General features: G+C 41.6%; 1 protein-coding gene across 5 annotated transcripts in view; it reads left to right on the forward strand.

The window, feature by feature from the left end:
* The window catches only part of MEGF10 (multiple EGF like domains 10), a 243,698-nt gene extending 226,294 nt beyond the window's left edge, over window positions 1–17,404 (forward strand). For all 5 annotated transcript variants that reach the window (XM_032476627.1, XM_032476626.1, XM_006191456.3 and 2 more), the window contains 8 exons: window positions 1,277–1,405; window positions 3,572–3,700; window positions 5,842–6,078; window positions 7,160–7,287; window positions 9,003–9,126; window positions 13,414–13,458; window positions 14,281–14,487; window positions 15,893–17,404. In XM_032476627.1, coding sequence (XP_032332518.1) covers window positions 1,277–1,405; window positions 3,572–3,700; window positions 5,842–6,078; window positions 7,160–7,287; window positions 9,003–9,126; window positions 13,414–13,458; window positions 14,281–14,487; window positions 15,893–16,095 — 1,202 coding nt within the window. In that variant the 3' untranslated portion in view covers window positions 16,096–17,404. The remainder of the gene's footprint in view (window positions 1–1,276; window positions 1,406–3,571; window positions 3,701–5,841; window positions 6,079–7,159; window positions 7,288–9,002; window positions 9,127–13,413; window positions 13,459–14,280; window positions 14,488–15,892) is intronic.
* Window positions 17,405–17,607: the final 203 nt, after the last annotated feature.

The following is a 17,607-nucleotide window of genomic DNA, read 5'->3' on the forward strand; positions in this document are numbered from 1 at the left end:
TGCTAGAAGGGGGTACAGACCTTGAGCTGTGATTTGAAATGAAGAATTGGCAAGGAGGAAGGTTATCTCAAGCATATTCTGCCAAGATTGTACATACAGAAAGTTTTTGAGCTGTTTAGAGAAAAGTGCTTGTAAGTTATTGGATGTAATTCTCAAATTAGGATCTGCTTTGGTCAGAGGACCTTTTAAAATAAAAGTAGCATCACAGAGTGGGAAGAACGTGGGGTCTGCTGCCAGACCCCCCGACATTTGTGCCATGGCCCTGCTACCCTGCTGTTTGCTGATTGTGTGACTTCGATTACTCGGAGCTCAGTTCCCATCCTTAGGGCGCGAATACCCATCCTTGTGTTTCTGGGCTGCTGCAGAGATTCAGTGAGAGGACGCTGAGAGTCTGGCACAGAGCAGGTGCCACGTAAATATGTGGTGATGATGTTGTTGCATGCTGGCGTCCGTGCTCTGCCTCTGTTTCTTGAAAGTCGAGGTTTCATTAAAATCCCTATAAGAAAAAGGGAAAATAAAAAACACATGCGATACTCAGAAACAGCCATCGAAACAGCCTTCGTTGAAGCTTTCATTCTGGCCAAGAGCCCAAACACTCCTGCAGGGCAGCTGTGGCCCAGGAAATCAAATAGGGCTTGTGCATGTCCTCAGCCCAAAGGCCCTGGTGGTCTGGGTCTTAAAAATTGTGCTGCAGTAAGAAGGCTTATTGCATGGTTTTTTTTTTTTTTACAAAGCACCTATAAAGTGCAGGATTTTTTAAAGTTTAGAATTCTCCCGCACATCTTTGGCAAAGGAGATTAATAGTATTTAAGTCAGATACAGCGGACAGGGCTAATAGCAGATGTGGGGACATTCTGTACTCTAAGTGAAAGCAGGTAGGTAATTTTAACATAAGTTACTCATTTCTGTCCATGGAATTTGAGTCCAGGATTCTAGTAGTTGAGTGAAAAAAATGAAAGGTAATGTCTTCCGACTTCCATGGGACTGATGGGATGCTTTGTCAGAAGACACTACCTTGCCTCCAGGTGTACCAGTGATGGTTAAACTGCCCCAGGTATAGACCCGTCCTGCCTCCTGCTTATAAAGTATGGTTTCCTCCCAAGAGCCCCATCTTGGGACTTCAAAGAAGCCGTTGTGAGAAGCCACGATGTGCATTATTGTCTTTCTTCTCTCTCTCCGGCTCAGCATCCTTCAGGTTCAAACACAAACATGTTGGAGGCGGAGCTGGGTTTCTCCTCCATGGCCTCTTGACTCTCTGTCCTTCCTCCTCGCACAGGGTGTCCTCTGGGCTTCTATGGGAAGGACTGTGCATTGATATGCCAGTGTCAGAATGGAGCTGACTGTGACCACATCTCTGGGCAGTGCACTTGCCGCACCGGGTTCATGGGGAAGCACTGTGAGCAGAGTGAGTATGGGAGCTTGGCATCTCTGGGTGCGATGCTCTCCCCTAGAATCAGCTTTCCTATCTGCCTGAGAATAGAAAGGCAGAACCCACAGCTTCCAGGTAGTTTGAGCAATGGCTGGCACTTAGCAGCACAGTTGACTTCCCCTTCCAGGCACCTTGCCAACCTTGGGATTCTGGCTGGCTGTCTTTTTCCTCAAAATTCTTCTCCCGAGGAACTGATCAGTGCTCTGGGTGGAGGGGGTGTGGCTCCAAGGGTGAAGACAGAATTCAAGTTTTCCATCTGTTCATCTTGGCTCTCTCTTCTTCTCCTTCTTATTTTTGGAATGGGGCTGCTCAGAGCTTTAAAAGAGCCAGTCAAGCTTTCTTCATGGCAGAGGCAGGGCCCGGGTCTCACACTGGGGGAACGTGCATTCGATGGGTCCAGGCTCGGTGTCTGGGAGGCAGAGGGACTGGGCCAGCCTGACTCTGGGTGAGGGGACAAGTCCCTGCAAACACTGCATGCTGTTGACCACCTTCTCTTGCCAGTGCTCTTATCCTGTTTCCACTAACAACTCTTCATCTTAGTCTTAACAACCTTCAAGACAATATATTGCCTGAGATTTTTTTAATCCCATTCAGGGAGAATCTGCTCTGTTGGAAAGCCCCCTCCTCGAGTTTCCATTTCCACCCCACCAGCTAAGCCTCTGCTCACAGGGCTGGAAGAACATTCACTTCAGTGGAATATTTCAAAGTAGTTCATTGTTCTTTTCGTCTGTGACTTTCATTCAAGGTTCAGGATGAATCACTAAGGTCTGAGCTGTCTGGGGCTCACTCTTTCATCGTAAATGACAGGCACAGTGCAGGACATTTCCTGCCTACAGAGGGCGTGCTCTTGAGACAGATGCAGCAAAGATCACATGGCCGTAGGGGCAATGTGGCCTAGAAAATTTGATCAGCATAGCTGGACTTTGGCAAAAAAGCATCACGCACCTTCCATCTCCCCTCCTCAGAACCTCACAGCACCCCCGGACAGCTGGGTTGTTTCAATTTTACATGCTGAACTCTAGGGTATATTTGCATATCCTCTCGTCTAGTAAATAACAAGAGTGATGTCCAGGAATCAGCCTGGACAGAGATGGCCCCATTTCAGTTTTACACTGCTAGTTCCCTTAATCATGAAGCAGACACTGAGTCACACAGTTGCCTGCACAGCTCTGTGTGTGTGTAAATATGTGTTAGTGTGTAAATGTCTAAGTGTCTATACACATACATGTGTAGAAACCAGAATGGGCTCTAAACTGACTTTCGCTTGAATGCCAGACTGGTTATAGTCTTTATTAAATAAAAGCATCTGAAGTGCTTCTGTGATTACTCTGAACATCAAATTAAAATGTCCCTATTTTTGGAGACTTCTAATGCTCATCTGTAAACAGAAACCCTGTATCTGGCAGAGGACTCTGAAAATAATAGCACATTGCCCTCTGCTGCTCACTTTACAAAAAGCATCAGTATTTTGTTATGGTGAGTTTTCGATTTAACCTGCCTTGACCATTCTTTGAAATTCATGTCCAACTCTTATTACGACTACATCATAAAAATCCCACTATTTTAATCTGTCAGTCTTCAACCTACAAATCCAGATTTTGAGCTTTCTGTGGGAAATGAAATTCTTACCTAGAAAATTAACAAAACTTGCCCTCTCCCTCTTCCCCTTCTCCCCGTTAATCCAAGTCAGAATATGCCTTTAGGAAGGCCCTAAAGCCTACAGTAAAATGTACATGTTCAGGAGGAAGCATCTCTTGTTTATACTTTTTGGTACAGTCCCCGACCATCCCACAGTTTCACCTGGTGGAGTTGTCTCAAATTGCCCTCAGTGATGATCTTCATCAGTTCCATTGGGTTCCACAGACTTTTTACATACCTATCTGGGAAGTGGGTACGTAGAATCTGAAACTGCCAGGAACTGTGATGAGGTTCCAGTCTCCAGCCCTGTGCTGCCTGGCTCGTGAGTCCCACCATGACTCAGAGAATGCCAGCCAGCTCTCAAACACCCTGGTGGGTATACATCTGCCTAAACAGGAGCCCCCAGGAAGGGCTGGCCTTTAGACACACCAGACCATACAGTAAGCCGCTTGCCTCAGGCTCCCAAGGCTGGAGAGCTACATTGGGCTCTCATCTCCTTCTTAGAGTGCCCTGCGGGAACTTATGGCTATGGCTGTCGCCAGATCTGTGACTGTCTGAACAACTCCACCTGCGACCACATCACCGGGACCTGTTACTGCAGCCCAGGATGGAAGGGGGCACGATGTGATCAAGGTGAGGATACTGGTACGTGATAATTACTCAGTTGAGGACCCTAAAGCTCAAAGACGTTGAGGAATTTGCCCAAGGTTACATAGCTGATATCTAGAACATGTCAGGGCTTTGATGCCATGTTTGTCTGATTCCAAAGCTCATGAATTTTCTGCTGGGCCTACAATTTTTAGCTTTGTTAAGGTATAATGAACCTGTAAAAAATACATATATATATAATATATATTAACATACATAAAGTATTAATATATGTATAATATAATTATAAAATATATATTTATATATTATATATAAAATATATTTCTATATATGATATATAATTATACTGTACATAGATACATACATTTATAACATATAGGTACAACACAGAGTATACAGCTTGATAAAATCCGATGTATACACCCATGAAACCATCACCACAATAAAAATAATGAATACATCTATCACCCCCTGAAGTTTCCTGATTTCCCTCTCTGCCACCACTATCCCCTAGGTCTCAGGTAATCACTGATCTACTTTTTTTGACTATAGATTAGTTTGCATTTCTTAGAATTTCATATAAATGGAGTCATAGTATACTCTTTTTGTCTGATTTTGCTTACTTGGCATAATTGTTTTGAGACTGGACCATGTTGTGTGTATATCGATACTTCAGTTCTTTTCATTGCTGAGTAGTATTCTGTTGTGTGATATACCCATTCACTTGTTGAGGGACGTTTGGATTGTTTCCAGTTTTTGGCTACTACAGGTTAAGCAATTGTAAGCAATAGTGTGTCAAGTCTTTATGTGGACATATGTTTTCATGTCTCTTGGGTAAGTTCATAGGAGTTGAATGATTGGATCATAGGGTAGGTTCCTGTTGAACTTTTCAAGAAACTTGTGCCCAGGGTTTTAACTAGGATGTATATCACAGCCACCTGGGAATACTTATAGTATACATAGTCCTCCTCGGGCAATTCTGACTCTGGCTCCCTTGAGAAAGGTGGTTCCGAAGTGTGGCCTCCAGAGAGCTCCTAGCACACATGGTGCTTTCTCTATGTCTTAAATACATGGGCTGTAAAGGCTCTAGAAAATTCATATAGTTTTATAGGTAGAGTCATCTGAGACTGTAAACTATGTGGGTACTTGTATTTAATTTTCTTTCATAAAATAACTTTTACTTTACCTGCTCATGATTTATATTTGACCATCATAACAATACGATGATATATTCCACAGTCACATCACAGTGTAATCACACCACACTGGCCTTGGTGCTCTGCCTTTCAGGGCAGGCTGTCTGATAAGAAGGTCCAGCATTTAGAATCGTAAAGTCATAGGGACATTTGGGCTGGAGGTACCTTCACGGAGGCCAGTTTCTTCTTTTACACATGATGAAACTGCAGCCTGAGAGCTTAAGGCAAAGTTCAAAATGTATGGATCAATTTTTTAGATGCTAGGCTTCTTGACTCCCAGTCCATATCATCTGTGTCTTCACTTGATGGAACTGTGGAGGAACTATGTAAACCTAAGTTTAAAATTTTAATGAGTAAGGTTTTCAGGTTGTGATATCAGGGATTATTGGGACCGACCTTTTTGATGTAGAAAATAATTGCATAGAACATATCTTCTGAGGTTAAAGGCCCATTGAAATTAGGGAAAGGCAGATTCTGATCTTGGACTAGATTTATAATGGAGTTATTCTTGATTAGAAGGAAAATTTCCTCTTAGAAATGTGAAGGGTAGACGTATAATTAAATTAGGCACTTGAGTTAGCCATTCATAAGTTCTATACTGGATGATAAATAAAGGACAGTAAAAACTAGATAAATTATTACCCCCAATTAATTGCTTGTCTAAATGTTTAGTCAGAAATCCGTGAGAAGCTCCCAAACACTACTGTTGAGTCTTTGGGTTCAGAAAATCCTGTCTCTTTTTTGGGGCTTAGAGCAGCCTTTTTCTGGGCACAGACAAGCGAGCAACATCTGAAAATGAGGAATGTTTGTCTTTCCTTTCTGCTTTGTTTCCAAAAGTTTCCACATTAACATTTCATGAACCGAAAAATATCCAGGCATTAGCACAGTGGGAGAGTTTTGTAAATAGAGATCAGATATTTTTCCGGCACATTATCATCCTCAGTCACATCTCTTTTTCTCCTTTGCTAGCTGGTGTTATAATAGTTGGAAATCTGAACAGCTTAAGCAGAACCAGTACGGCTCTCCCTGCTGACTCCTACCAGATTGGGGCCATCGCGGGCATCATCATCCTTGTCCTGGTTGTTCTGTTCCTCCTGGCGCTGTTCATTATTTATAGACACAAGCAGAAGGGGAAGGACTCGAGCATGCCCGCCGTCACCTACACCCCTGCCATGAGGGTCATGAATGCAGACTACGCCATTTCAGGTAAGACCGGTGTCACAAGAGGTGCTTTACTCCTTGAAAAGTGAGGATTCATCCTGGTTCTTTGAAACTGAGTGTTTGGCTGTGCTGCCCGTTCTTCTGGTTGGTTAGCCTTGAGGAAATCTTATGTTTGGCGAAGAGGATACGTTGTTAGAGGTGCGGTTTGTACGTCAACAGTGGTGAGACCATCACAGTTGTCTTCTAGAAGGGATTGAAAATTGAATCCACTGTGTGGTTGCTGTAGACTTTGGGAATTTCAACCAGGAAGAAGTTTTGCTGGGTGCCCAGTCCCAAGCTTTTGTCACATGTAGGGGACAGGAAGCAGAGAGAGGGAGGTGGCCGTGACTTTACCAAGGTCATGGAACAGATCAGGGACGAGGACCAGGTCTCTTGTCTCTGGCTTTGGGTTCTCCCAAGGTATCTTCCAGCCTGTCCCCACGCACATGCAAATCATTAGCCGCACTGCAACCAGGTTATGTAAGAAAGTTTTTTGGTGTTAGCAAGAACCAAATCTGTTCTTTAAGAAAACTCTTTCAAATCTTTTCTGTCACAAGACACCGTAAAACTAAAATTTTAAGTGACACCCTCAGTCCTCAGAAGAAGTAACCACATAATGAAGGAATTTGGAAACTTAAGATATTTACTAATTTGGGTGCAATCACTGAAGGATTTCAGGTCAATAATAGGTTTATAAGTGAAGTGATTGTAGGGGAATACATAAAGTAGCTGATTTACTTAGCATTGCCTTTCTAGTGTAGAATATTGTGTCAAGAACTCAAGTGTTTAAACAGAGAGGAAAGCCACAAGCTGAAGGTAGCTTCAAAGCGACGCCTCCCCAGCTTGCACGAGCCCCAGAGCAAAGAGCAGTTGCTTGTGGATAGTTCCACATTTTTCCAGAAGGCAGGTAGGAGGGCGGATGCCTGCGGTTTTTCGAAGCTTTGCTGAGTATGCCGGGCAGGAGGGGATTCTGCCCCACTTGTGATGTGGAAGCGGTCCAGACATTTGTTCTTGTGCTCTGGCTGCCCTCTTTCCCACACACATTTAGGGAGCCTGCCGTCTTAACCATTTCCTTCTCTTCTGGCAGAAACCCTTCCTCACGGCAGCGGTGGGAATGCAAACAGCCATTACTTCACCAATCCCAGTTACCACACACTCACCCAGTGTGCCACATCCCCTCACGTCAACAACAGGGACAGGATGACCATCGCGAAGGTGAGAGGACGTGGGCCACGTCGCTGAGGGTGTGCAGGGGTGGGAGGAAGGAGCACGTGTGTTTTTGCCAGCTGCGGTGCTCTGCACTGTTCATCCGTTATCTCATTTATTCCTCTAAACAATCCTGTGGCTGTGTGTTAGGAATCTCCAGTTGACTGACCCAAAAACCTGAGTAATGGGGAGTTTAAGTCACTTCCCAACATAGCTCATGCTTGAGGCAGCTGTGATGTGAGTCCATCTCCCTGTCTCGACAGTTTCTGCTGTTTCCATTATACCTCTTTGGGAACGTGTTTCTAATATTGCACGAGGTCTTAAAATACTGTCTCGTAGCAGAACTATAAGAGCCTCGAGCCTGGGCAAAATCGCCAGCTCCATCTTTTCTCACCGCCTGTCTTGCAGTGCCCTCCCCTGGCTGCCTGTACTTAAGTAACGCAACAGCAAAAATCAGTATTAGGTTGAACCACCTGAAGTTGAATTTTTGTCAAAAATTATCAAACAGAAACAACCTAATACTATGTGCCAAGCATTTCTACTTTACAAATATAAACTTATTTAATTTTCACACCAATCCTATGAACCAAGAGTGACTATCCCATTTTCCAGATGCCTAGAGAGGTTGGAGACCTGGTGCTGTCTAGAACCCAGAGCAGCTCCTCTGGTACCACCTGGCTCACCCCCAGTTCTCTTCCACAGCGCTCTGAAATCCCAGACCTTTCTCCCTTCCAACTGCACCCGAATTATATTTCTAATCCCCATTGTCTAATTCCAGCCCTCTTAGAAAAAAAGGCCAAGCTAATTAAATTAATTCAGTTGCAATTAAATTAATGCAGCTGGATTTTAATTACAGTGCCTTACAGTTAAATAGCATGTCACATCCTGCGGAGACTTTGATTTTTATCATACCATTTCGTCTCGTTCACATTCAGGGAGGAAGGCAAACTAGATCACCCAATTCTCATGTTTATAGCTGAGAAAAACACAGAGAGCCACTTGTGACTCATACAAGATCATACAGTGTTTCATGTATGCAATGAGGATAGTAACAGTGTCCTCTTTATGGTGATAAGTTAAAGGTTAAATGTTAACCTCTGTCACACTGCAGTGTAATTATCTTCATGATTCTTTCATTCTTTTTTCCCATCAACAAATATTACTTGAGAGCCTACTAAAGCGAATTTTGATTCTGCCTCTGTCTCTCTGCCTCCATTAGTCATGTGGCTTTGAGAAAACTGTAACATCTGTGTCAATGTTATTATCTATAAACTTGAGATAAAATAGCACACATCTCAAGGGAGTACTGTAAGATTAAATAAGCTAATACAAGTAACGCATTTAGAACAAAACCTAATGGAAATTAGAAAATCCAAACAAAAAAAAAAAAATCATACAGTTTTTGATGGGAGAGCTCAGACCAAGAATTTGTTTTGTTTTTCAACTCAAAGTTCCAAGTATGTAACCAAATGAGTTCTAATGGGCAGAGAGCAACGGTGAGAAATGAAGAAGCTGAGACGGTGGAGGGAATAGTGGGGGCCAAGAGACATATACTCTTGCTGCCTCTGAGTCCCACCTGCTCCTAGGCTGTCACCTCCCCCTGGGTGCATCCTCATGTGAGGACCAGGGTACATGACTCGCTTTCCCCAGTTGGGTAACACTGCACTGTGCCACATTGTATTTTTTTAAATTTTAAAAAAAATTTTTGTTTGTATTTTTAACAGTCAAAAAACAACCAGCTGTTTGTGAATCTGAAAAATGTGAATCCGGGGAAGAGAGGCCCTGTGGTGGACTACACGGGCACGCTGCCTGCGGACTGGAAGCACGGCGGCTACCTCAACGAGCTTGGCAAGTCCTCCCGCCCCCCAGCTCACAAGCATCTTCATCTTTTCGTGACCTCAGACAGGCATAGATTCATGTCAGTGCCAGAGCGATCTACTGCAAATGGGCACGAGAAAACAGAGTAGTAGGATTATACCTAACCCCTGTCTGGGGCTTGTTACTGTCCTAAGTGCTTTAGTTACTCAACATTTATTGAGTTCTTACTATGAGCCAGAAAGTGATAAGAAGAGAAAAGGATCTCTGCCTGCTGGAGCTTACATTCCACCGCTCCGTGTGCTAACTCACCTAATCCTCACGAGAGCTGTTACAGGTAGTACCATTATCATCATCATCTCCCTGTCACAGCTGAGAAACTGAGTCGTGAAGAGGTTAAGTAACTTGTGTAAGTTTGCAAAGCCTGTTAAATGAGAGAGCAAGGATTTGAACCCAGTCGGCTTGGTTCCGTGGTGTGTGCTTCTCTCTGCTCTCTCCTAATCTGGGGCACCCTTACTTGTGGCCCCTTCCCCTTCTAGGTGAGGAAGTGGAGGTATCAGCAGGAATAGACTAAGTCAGTGGTTCTCAAACGTCTGGGAATCAGGACCCTTTCACACACACACACACACACACACACTCTTAAAAGCAATCGAGGATCCCAAACAGCTCCTTTTGACATGGCATTTACTGTATTACAGATAAAATCTGACAATGTTTTAAAGAGCTGTTTGTTAGTTTATTTTATAATAACTGTCTCATTTCATGATAACATAAAATGCATTTTTATGAAAAATAACTACATTCTCCAAAACAAAACCAAAAAAATTTTAGGAGAGTGGCACTATTTAACGCTGTTAGAAATCTCTTTAACATCTGGCTTCACAGAGGACAGCTAGATTTTCATATCTGCTTCTGTGTTTAGTCAGGGGTGATCTCACGCTTTGTGTAGCTGGTAGAAAGCTCCACCACGCACTAGAGAGGGAATGAGAGTGGAAAGGACAAATAATGTTATGTTATTGATGAGAATAGTTTTGATCTCCTGGCCCTCCTGCAAAGGGGATGGGAATTCCTGGACTGCACCTGGAGAACTGCTGTGATACGCCTTTGAACCTGTGGTGCATTCCCTTATCTTCAGGGAGGAGCCCCAGGATATAGTAACTAACATGTATGCAGTGCCTTATGGGCAATATGTGTTTATTTCACATGCATTTATTTGGTGGTAAGGTTGCCAGGAAGTCCCATTAAACTATAATTTCAGATAAGCAACAAATAATTTTTATATAAATACATCCCAAATAATGCATGGGATATACTTATACCAAAAACTATCCATTCATGTTTTCTCTAAAATTCAAGTTTTATTGGACTTTTTTTTTTTTTTTTTTTTTTTTTTTGCTAAATGTGGCACCCCTACTGTGGGGGCCCTTCCACAGATCTTGTTTTATAGAGGAATAAACAGAGAGGTTAACTCTCTTGTTCAATATTTCATAGAAGGCAGGGAGTAAAACAAGCTCTCAGAGTTGGTCTTCTGACAGCTCCCGTATGATCCTTCTGTGAACACCATATACGTCAGTTCACCTGAGCCAGATGTAGGAGCCAATCCCTGTGGGCTCTGGAATCCCTTCTTACTACAGAAATGCAGATGTTTCAGTAGGAAATTAGTACAAATTTTTAACTTTTGTCTGCATTCTGTAACCAACATTGTCAATAGGGTGTGTATTTCTACACACTTACAGTGAAATTCCTTATATACCAGATTCTCAGATACTTTACTGGTGAAATCATTTAGCTTTACGGAGATTGAAAAGTCCAAGTTACATTAATAATCTAGCACATAGAAGTGTATGAATTGATGTTAGTAAAATGCCACCTGGCACCAATGAGGGAAAAGCTCTCTGGTTCCATCTCCACTTAACGGAGTTCGTCCTGATTCCAGAACACACAGTCACTATAATGGTTACATACAAATTGCTCTCCTTTCTGTATCAGTGAGACCCAAGGGACTGATTACCAGGAACATAAAATCTTCATTGGAAATTCTGGATCTCTTTGGTTTGTTCCCATCCAAAAGTAGCTCTGCACTTAATATCCCTTTAAAGTTGTTGCATGGAAACAGTCTTCTCTTACAAAGAACAGACTAAGGCATGTTATGGATAATGAAGTATATGGGTGTTTTAAATGATGGAGAAGTTGTATGCTGTCTGAAAGAGTCCTGAACTTGACGCCAAAGCCCCAAGATCAATTCCTGGTTAAGTGATATGACATTGTGCCAGTCACCCTCTCAAGACTGATTTGTTCATTTGTAAAATAGAGATAATGATCATGTTCTGGCTCATTGTAGGAAGTAGATTAACTCAAGGCATATGAAAGCCCCTGTTCAGGGACTGAGACGGAGGGGAGTTTATGAGGAAGCCCACCTACTTCCTTGTTAAAACTGCACCCTGGTCTTCCAGGGCAGAGAAGAGGGAATCTGGCATGAGTGGCTGGTCCATAGCCCAACTCTTGTTCCCTAATTTACTATCTGCCCCATGTTGCTCCTCTCTTTAAGCCCTTGGGCAAGGCTAGCCATTGTGCAGCTAAGACCAAGATGGACATTAACAAGACTTCATTACACTTTGGAGATAATCAAGGAAATCATGAAAAGAATAACTAGACAGAGTTCCTTGATTGGGCTCTTCTCCTCGTGGGGATCCCTAAGACCGCCCTCACTTCTGATACCAACTCCAAGTTTGAGGGTTCTCAAGACCACCCACAGGATCAATGATTTGCTAGAGAGGCAGAACTCACTATAGCAGTTATACTCATGGTTATAGTTAATCACAGCAAAAGGATACAGATTCAGATCAGCAGGGAAGAGACCCAGGAGGCAGAGTCCAGGAAACTTCAAAGCATGAAATTTCCAGTCCTTTCCCAGTGGAATCCCGGGAAATACTAACTTTTCTCAGCCACAGTATGTGACAGTGGAAGCTTACCTCAGCACTGGGGTCTAGAGTTTTGATGGGGGCTTGGTCACAGAGACATGGTTGACTGCCCATGTAGTTGATTTAGTCTTCAGCCCGTCCGGAGGTTGAACTGATACCAACCCACTCCCATAGGTCACCTTATTAGACTATCCAGACCCCCAGGTAAACAAAAACACTCTTTTCAGGCAGGATATTCCAGGGACTTAGAGGTCACCTCCCAGGAGCCAAAGGCACAGGCCAGACCTCTTTTTGATAAGGTTAATTCTTCACAACACATCTTTTTATCCTGTCTCCCTGCACAACTTGGTGCCTTTCCCACCAGCTAGGAGCTGGCTTGACTAGACTTCATCCACCAGACCCAAGAGGATGTGCCTGAGAATGGGAAACGTTCCCCTTTCCTGTCCTACAGCAGCTGATGTTAGACACACACTCTCTCTTTGAGGATCCTCCCTCTTTCTCCAGAAGAGTGTGTGTCCGTGGGACATCACCTTCAGAAATTGAGCTTAACATCACTCTAAAAAAGGCATGCACAGAAGTGTATGCAGGGGGTCATTTCCTTACCATTCTCATGTTTATTTGAATGTTCATCACAAGTTACTGTTTTACTCTGTTTTTAACTTAAGTCCATAATATTCCTTTGAAGGATAATTGCAAATGCCTTGGAATGCTTATGGGTAGACTGAAGCTAAGGGTATTATATAACACAGTAAGTGTTACAGTGCCTCACCATTCTTTTGTGTGGTGCTTCAACATTTACAAGGCATTTCCCTGTGCTCTGTTTCACTTAAATTTCACAACAACCTGTAAGGCTTAGAAGGTAGGTTGTGTTTTCCCCATCTTAGAGATAAGAAAATTGAGACTCAGAGAGTTGAACACTTTGGGCAAAGTCACGTAGCTGACATGTGATGGAATCCCAGTCCTTTGTCGCCATGCTAGCCTAGCTGTGTCCTTTCCACTTAGCAACCTTGAATGAAGCGTGCTGATTCACTCATGCCTCTGTTTCTACTCCATATTGACCAGACTTTTCCAATGTCACTGAAACAAGCAGGAGAATGCTCAGAGTTTATATATATGTGTGTGTGTATTATATATGTATATATGTATGTTTGCATATGTATATATGTATATATTATGTATATTATATATGTATATAACATTTTTTTAACTCTAAGCACTGAGACATCTGGTATGAGTGACCTGGTATCAGGGTTTGGAAAGCAGCAATCTTGGGTGTTCCCTGTGGTGGGGAGACTGTGGGTGCCCAAACCATCTTCTTCCAATGATCTGGGAATATTAGATGCATTTTCTCTTTCTTTCGGTTCTCACTGGGTATTTTTTTTTTCTTCCTTTATCACAGGTGCTTTTGGACTTGACAGAAGTTATATGGGAAAGTCCTTGAAAGGTATGGTGGAAATCTGACCAAGAAATACATTGATCAGAATCACAATTTTTTTAATCTGAGATAGAAATAATTTGCTAAACCAGCAAAAGTGGCACTGTAGAGAAAATAAAAAATCATTCGTGTGGTGAGTTGCTCCAACAAACACACAGACATGTTTGACTGACAGCAAGAGAGTGAATATAGATGGATCTTGTTAGAGCAAAAGTCTTGGTAAATAAAGGTGTCAGTTTGCTGAAAAAACACTCATAATTCCTTTCAAAGAAATACGGCTTCTGGAGAGAGAGAAATGTGAAAAAGCAAATAGCAGGAAAAAAAGGAAGAGATCAACCTGGTTGCATGTTCACTGAAGCCTGCTTTTCAAGAGGAATTTGAGTGATAACTTCATGTGCCCAGAACTGAGGTTTACAAGGATCCTCACAGCCCAGGTGCCTTTCTTACCATGATAATAGAACCTTCTTGTGCTTCTAGGGCCAGCAACAGCTGGTGTCTTGATGGATATCTTGGAAAATTCAGAGACTATTAGTAAAGCAGAGTGGAATTAAGTTTCTTTGAGTGTGATGATAAAAACAAAATCAAATCCATGATGTTTACATTGGTACTCACTTTAGAGAGGAGCTAAAATCACTATATAGATGGGTAATTTTATAGCAGATTCTCTCCAAAGTTGGTGGAAATGGATAGCATTATTTTCATTGTTAAAAATGATAGAAAACTAGCGACAAAGGAAAAGAAGTAATCTGCCCAAGTAAATCATCACCAAGAAAATAAATCATGCTACCTGTGAAATAGCATTTGCTTTTTCCCCTCCATCTCTCTTCACAGACCTGGGAAAGAATTCTGAATATAATTCAAGTAACTGCTCCCTGAGCAGTTCTGAAAACCCATATGCCACCATTAAAGACCCACCTGTACTTATCCCCAAACACTCAGAGTGTGGATATGTGGAGATGAAGTCACCGGCACGGAGAGATTCCCCGTATGCAGAGATCAATAACTCAACTTCTGCCCACAAGAATGTCTATGAAGTTGGTGAGTTTTCCTGACCAGAGAAAGAACCTGGTGTACAGGGAAGTTATTCTGAAACAATTGTAAAGTCCTTGAGAATACAATAGTTGCAGTTCATATAAACCTTAATGACTACTTGTTCGTATTCTAAATGCAGCCTGTGTTTATGGTAATCATATTAGTTGGTGTCAAATGAACTTTTCAGGGAAAATGCTGTTTAGAAAATTTAAAGTAAGTTTTTCCTTCCCTCCCACCTGGTTATCCATCTTTTGTTTTGTAACCATAGTGAAAATTTTTAGCACGCATGTGGAATAACATATGTATCATATTAGCTAATATGTCGACTTAGCCAAAACAAATGGTTCGAGTGGATTATACAGGTGGTTCCATTTCCTGGTTGCATTCATTATATTAACATAATGCTTTTAGCAGGATTGGAACATTTTACTTTTAAATTTGTCCAATAGATCAGTAATAGTTTTAGATATGAATCTGATACAAATTAATAAGAATTCAATTAATATTAACGTTATTTTGATTGTCCCTTGCAAATACCATTTGAGGAAAGTTAAAACATATCAGAGCACCTTTGGCTAGACAGTAGGCCTTTATATTTTCATTTTTCTTTCTCTCTATCTCTGTCTCAGTACTTACAATTTAAACTTGAAAAAATTCTTTACTACAGTTGGCCCTTGAATAACGTAGGTTTGGACTGCATGGGTCCACTTACACATAGATATTTTTCGACAGTAAATACTACAGTTCTACAGTTGGTGGAATCCAAGGATGTGAGACCATGGATAGGAGGGCTGACTGTGAAGTTATGTGTGGATTTTCAGCTGCAGCTTTTGAGGGTGGGGAGCATTTAACTAATTTAACTGTAGTCACTAGTAATTCATTTTATGCCATAGACATATCACTGAAAAGACATAGAAGTCTTTTTGAAGTATTAAGACAGCTTTTTAAAATGGAAGACATAGTGAACTAAATATATTTTTGAAGTAAGATGGGAACTCATCTGACAGCCTGAGTCCTAAAGTTGTGAACTTGTTCCATGTGGCCGTGAGTCAAGTGAACCCAGAAGGACCTTACTGCTGTTACCTGTTGAGAACGGGGTTTGGACTAGATTATCTGCAAGGTTTTTTTTGACAGTGATTTGTATGCAGGATTTTATATTCCCTTGATGTCTGCATCCCAACCATATAGTCACCCTTTGTTCTGAACACCGTTTGTGTTTGTCAGTGGGTCTACCAACCACAGAGGTGCCACCTCACTGTGATTGTAAAAGGAGCATTTGTTTTTAAAAATAGTATTTTCTTATACTGTTCTAAAATCTCCTCTGGTATGTGTGTTATTTGCAAGAAATGCCATGGTCTTTTTTTTTTTAATATCCATTGCTGATGAATTAATGTGTCCCTGGTTGTCACAGAACCTACCGTGAGTGTTGTCCAAGGAATATTCAGCAATAATGGGCATCTCACCCAGGATCCGTATGACCTCCCAAAGAACAGTCACATCCCTTGCCATTATGACCTGCTGCCAGTCCGAGACAGTTCATCCTCCCCCAAGCAAGAGGATGGCGGCAGCAGCAGCAGCAGCAGCAGCAGCAGCAGCAGCAGCAGTAGTGAATGACACCAAAGGACCACTGGGGAGCCGCTGGAGCCCTTTCCAGAACTGCAGTTCGGTTCTTCTCCATCCTTGAGTTTGCCACCTTATGTGAATGTTAATCTACTTGGTAGGCAGTTGTTGGACGTGAACCAGGAAGCTCAAAGCTGAGGCTGACTGACCGTCCATCCTTTTTGTACAGGTGGCCCCGAAGGAGATAGCAGTGTGATTTGCCATTCTTGTTAGTTTTAAAACTGCACCCATGAAGCATGACTTACTGTAAAATCATGGCTAAAAGCATGAACTTGCAAAACTCTCTCAAAGATGCAGGTGGCAGTGGATATAGGTACTATTGCTTGAAAAATTAAAATTTAAATATTTTCTTTCCCATTTGCATCATCAAGGATTGTGCAGTTTACCATAAAATTTACTTCATAAGAGTGTGGATTGCTCAACATGTAGAAGAATAGGGGCATATTATTGAGTCCTTATTGTTTAACTTTTTTTCAGCTGGACTCAGAATTGTAAGGAAAACAATCCCAGCAGGAACCCAAGTGGTGTATCTGGAGAGACTCTGAATAAACTCTGGAGGTGGATAGCAAATTTAAATATGAAAACGTTAGCCTTTTATTAGAATGAAGAAATTTACAATTAGAATTACTTTAGAAATACTAGAATTGTTGCAGGACTCAGTACACAGATGTGCCAGGCTGAGCGGCTTCTCTCTCTGCTTGACCCTTGGCTCACTTTAGATCCGTGACATTATTCTGATCATTGTCCCTGTCATACACATTCACCACTTGACATCCATAACATATCAATAATTATTTCATAAATGCAGAAATGAAGTAATTTTATTTTTGACAGATTGGATTGAATGAGTGTAAAATTGATTGGAAAAGGTTGTAAATTTTAGGTTTAAGATGATGCTTAAGTTTTGTAAACCATTAGTAATACATGCTGTAATATAGAATTAGTGGAACTTTTTTATTAATTTTTCCCTAGAAGTGACTGAAATATTTTTGTGCATATTTGAGAAGAGGGCACTTTCCTTTTATTAATTGTTGGTTTAGAGAAACTATGCTTAAGCTGGTCTTTTGCATTGCTAATATGACATGTATCCCATTTTTCATTAATTTGTATTTCCGTTTTTAAGCTGTATATTCTATGTTTTGTAGTGTTTGGATTGTTAATGAAAAATATTATATGTTTATTGTTTCTTGTATTGTTGCCACTTTTCTTTTTGCTTGAGAAAAATGCATTGTTCTTTTTTTCTTTTGGAAGGAGGAGATGAAAATATATAAATCGAATCCATTAAAATTGGTCATTACTAAAATAGTACAGTAACCACAGGCTTATATGTGAAATAGAGAAGCTTTTTAATATTCTGAAATGGAGTTCCTTTTGATCTGTGGATCCTGAGTCTTGGTTAAACCAAGGGGAAGTTGGGAGCCATTGTCACTGAGTAAGTACAGCAGACTGATCTTACTAAAGACCTTAGTTAAGGTGATCATGCAGTTGATCATCCGAACTAGGACA

The sequence above is a fragment of the Camelus ferus genome, chromosome 3 (assembly GCF_009834535.1).
Source record: "Camelus ferus isolate YT-003-E chromosome 3, BCGSAC_Cfer_1.0, whole genome shotgun sequence".
Lineage (NCBI taxonomy): Eukaryota > Metazoa > Chordata > Mammalia > Artiodactyla > Camelidae > Camelus > Camelus ferus.